The sequence below is a fragment of the Neolamprologus brichardi genome, chromosome 11, assembly GCF_056152115.1.
Source record: "Neolamprologus brichardi isolate AB-2024 chromosome 11, ASM5615211v1, whole genome shotgun sequence".
Classification (NCBI taxonomy): domain Eukaryota; kingdom Metazoa; phylum Chordata; class Actinopteri; order Cichliformes; family Cichlidae; genus Neolamprologus; species Neolamprologus brichardi.
The window spans coordinates 25,397,961-25,401,926 of NC_142114.1; the positions used below are offsets into that span (position 1 = coordinate 25,397,961).

General features: G+C 40.0%; 1 protein-coding gene across 1 annotated transcript; it reads right to left on the reverse strand.

Annotated features, from left to right (window-relative positions):
- Positions 1–952: 952 nt before the first annotated feature.
- On the reverse strand, positions 953–3,591 carry elp6 (elongator acetyltransferase complex subunit 6). Its single transcript, XM_006791808.3, has 7 exons — positions 3,101–3,591; positions 2,906–2,984; positions 2,750–2,820; positions 2,393–2,517; positions 2,044–2,251; positions 1,789–1,950; positions 953–1,444 (listed from the first exon to the last, which is right to left on the reverse strand). The coding sequence occupies exons 1-7, from the start codon at positions 3,152–3,154 to the stop codon at positions 1,319–1,321; spliced, it is 825 nt and encodes a 274-aa protein (XP_006791871.2). The 5' UTR covers positions 3,155–3,591; the 3' UTR covers positions 953–1,318.
- Positions 3,592–3,966: the final 375 nt, after the last annotated feature.

Consider the following 3,966-nt stretch of genomic DNA (forward strand, 5'->3'; position numbering starts at 1 on the left):
AGAGACAGATCGGGTTGTAGTCAGAGTTAGAGGGACAAGATTGAGAAGTGTTGGACATATACAGAGGAGGGATAGTGGCTATATTGGACAAGGGATACTGACTATGGAGCTTCCAAGGATGAGGGAGCAAAACAGGAAGACCACAGAGAAGATTCATGGATGTAGTGAAGGAGGACAAGCAGAGGGTTTGTGTGGCAGGAGAGGACTCTAGGTATAGGGTGAGATCGAGGCAGATGATCTACTGTGCTGAACACTAAAGGAAGTAGTCAGAAGAATTCTTATCAGGATGCCCTGATATCTTTGAAGACCTTTCAATTCATCCAAAATGCTGAAGGAATCAAGAGTACTAATATGAACAAAGGAGGCTCATAACTCTAATATTCTGTTCATTGACTCCCTGTTAAATCCTCTTGTCACTTATACAGCACTTAATTACTAAGGTCCATCATATTTTAAAGACTACGTAGTTCCATACTATCCCAACAGACCACTTTTCCTCACAGCTACAAGTTTTAAACATTAGGATGTGACGGAGAGCTTTCCATTTTGGGTTCAAGTGACACCCTCTCTACTTAGGTGACCACTGAGGATATACCAGGCATTCAAGTACCACTATTAGACTGAATTACGATTGTTTCTTCTTACTCTTTGGGCTCATTTGGGCTTTAATCATTGTTAACTATTCCCACCTGTACCTATATCCAGGTGTCTGCCTTCAGAGGTGGATTACCTCCCTAGGTATGTTTCTGCCAGAGGATTTTTCCAGTAAAATTTGAGTTTTCTGTTTTTTTAAGTGCTTACTCATGAGGTAGGCTTGGTTTCTCTCCAAACACATTTTACTTGTGTGTTTTTCTTACAATGTAATGTACCCTGAGACAACTGTTGTTGTAAAATGTGTGCATTTAAATAAGAAAAAATTAATTAGATTTTATTATATTAACATTCATTGGCAACACGGCTCCACAAAACTGTTCTGTGAATAATAATTTTATTCATTAACAAGATTCTTTCAAACCACCAGCAATCCTGCATTCTGAGTATTTTGTTGAGTCGTCCACTGAAATTGACCAAATAATGACAACATCACGAGTCAGCATGATAATAACTCTATCCTCTGGAGATTCAGATGTCTGGAATTGGATCACAATGTCCTTCCATCACAAGGTTTGGGATCCAGACACGGTTTGCTGACAGCAGTGACCAGCCATGGCCAATTCACCAACCACTTTGGCAGCATTTGCTATTTGCGCAACATGAAAACATAACAGTGGTTGGTCTGTTGTCACGTAAAAGAGACTAAATGTGTCTAAGGGTATAACTAGAGAACGGCACTGGATGTCCCAGGAGCAAAGAAGGAGGCTCCTTTATCGTGGACCTTGTATTGAAAAAGCTTCTTCTGTGTGTGCTGCCCATCGCCTCGTCTCCTCCTCCAACAAACCTCCACCTGAAAAACAACAGTGCACCTTGTGCTAAATTTGATACTGTTTAAGGACAAGAAATAGACACTAGATGCATTTTGTCAAGTACAGCTAAAATGAGATTAATAAAGTAATCAATCAACAGAAAATTAGTCAGTAATAATGTTCTTAATTGCAAAAATGTTAATCACAGTTACCAAAAACAATCTTTTAGCCTTTCTGTTCAAATATTTGTAACTCTATGACATAGAAAGCTCAATAAATCGATTTTGACTTGTTAACTGAATCGAAACACCTGGATAATGAGCAGATCTGCGTCTCTGATGTGTTCAGTCTGAATTAGAAAATTTGCATCCACATACACACATACCTGACCGTGTATGTCCCTGCAGTAGCCAGTTGGGAGACCCTGTACATGAAGAGTGAGGCTGCACTGGTGGGTCAGGCTCTTGAGGAGCCACTCTGATCCCTCATCACTTCCATCATCCTCCGCTTCTTCTCCATGACAGCGTACCAGCATCACTATGTTCCCCTGCAGTGCAGACATGTTTATAAGAGTATTTGTAGAATCTGTTGAGTTTAATTTGAGGAGAGGACTTTTAATGAAAGGGCATTTAGGTCTAACCTGTAGCTGAGAGCAGACTGTGGCTCTGCAGTAGTGGCTGAAGTCCAGCGCAGCTCCAGCGCTGACCCCCAGACTCAAAAGCACACTGACGTCATCCACCAGCAAAACGGGAGGGCCCCACTCTTCCACCCCTTCCTCCCCACCACCATCACTGCTCACACTGGACCGCACAAACTCATACAGCCTCTGCAGGCCAACGGTAGGATCTCTGGGGACAAAGGAGGTGATGCTGTCTGACTAGTCCTAAAGTCAGTTGAGTTTTTTTTTTTGTTAACGTGTTTTGTTTTTGTTTTTTTTAAGTACGTGACAATTATGCAGTGAAAGTTGTGAGTAAGAACAGCGGTTATACCTGAGGAAGTCCATGGCTTGACTTCCTGTTGTGGTTTCTTGAGGAATCAAAATAGATAGCGACTCCTTAAGGCCCTCTAGGAAAATCAGCTGACCCTTTTCCCTTGCCTGTGTTAAACTTACACCCTGAGAACACACATTTCACGCAAAAAAAGAGTTTTTTTAAAAAAATATTTGACTCCTGTTGTGTCACTAATAAAGCATTTTAATTATGCTGCTGATCCTTGTTTAAATAGATTTAGATCTTGAATAAGATATCATGTCTTTAATGACAGTGGCTCACTGGGGAAGGATGGAAATTGCCCTTCATGCCAGTGGTTTTGATGTTTTCTTGCAGAAAATAATAGTTAACACTCACCAGTCTTTGACTGATTGCACTGTAGTGACTGAAGGACTGCACCAGACCCAGAAAGCACACTTTGCATCGCGCTAAAACCAAAAGAAGCAGATTAAACACATTAGCTGTTAAACAGACAGATAGAAAATGACAATACTGTGGCAAGTTACACCTCACCTCGCAGGTAGAAAGACAGGAAGTGGTGAATGAGGAAAGAGGCATCACTCTGTCTGTCAGACACTAAAATAAATTCCCCCTGTAGGATGGTCATTATGGCACTTAATAACTTGCAGTCCACTTAAGATCGTTACAAATACACGACTACAAGTAAAGTAATGTTCAAAGTGAGACTGAAAATACTGCATTCCTTACCTGAGTGATGCTATCAGGAGTGGCGTTCAGGATGCTGTTGAGCTCTGTAAACATAGCTAACCTTGGAAGCTAAGCTAACTGTAAATAATACAAGCTAAACGGTTTCAAAGTGACACACACCAGGAGATTTTAACAGAAATCAACCGACATGTCTGTTTTGTACATATATGGGATAAAATTAAAGGCTTACGATTCTATTTTTAACAAATCAAATATTAAAAAGCTTTTCTCCACAGTCTTGCTGCTTTCTGCTTGTTGTTAACGCCTGGAAATTTAAACCAAAGATGAGGTCTCACTCCGACCCTTTATCCGTGCAAATCTTTTCGATCATTTTCACATTTTTTTTTTATTTTGGCACATTACACTCAAGCTATAATAAAGACAAATATTAAGGCAAATCTTAATATTTGACTTACGATCATACTAAAAATAAATTCCACTACGGGCTAGCAAACAGGAAAGCGTGGTAGCTAGTGCGCATCGTCTTCATAGACAATCTTCGTAAGCACATGGCAACTTCTTCGGCGTTGCCGTCTTAATGTCGCGTGCAAGCAGCCCCACATGCTGGTGGTACTGTGGTAATAGACGTGGTGGTAGACGCATCCCGAGTATTTCACAAAAACAGTTATATATAGGAATATATGTTAAAGTATTATTATTATTATTATTATTATTATTATTATTATTATTCCATGGTAATAGTGACCAATTTCACCTCAGAGATGCACCTGCACACTCCAGTCTTCATCTCCAGAGACACATTTTTTCCTCTGACATTCTAGCATTTAAATAAGTTCCAACAGTGATATGAAATCTATATCTAGCAGCCCACAAAAGTGAAATGAAAAACTGCAATTAAATATTTC

What these genes read in the sequence shown, in the direction of transcription:
- elp6 (XM_006791808.3), bottom strand. Translation starts at nt 3,154, where the DNA reads ATGTTTACAGAGCTCAACAGCATCCTGAACGCCACTCCTGATAGCATC. An exon ending in GTGCAATCAGTCAAAGACTG is followed by an intron (nt 2,518 to 2,749) that starts GTGAGTGTTAAC and finishes GTGTGTTCTCAG; the next exon opens with GGTGTAAGTTTAACACAGGC. An exon ending in GCAGGGACATACACGGTCAG is followed by an intron (nt 1,445 to 1,788) that starts GTATGTGTGTAT and finishes GTTGTTTTTCAG; the next exon opens with GTGGAGGTTTGTTGGAGGAG.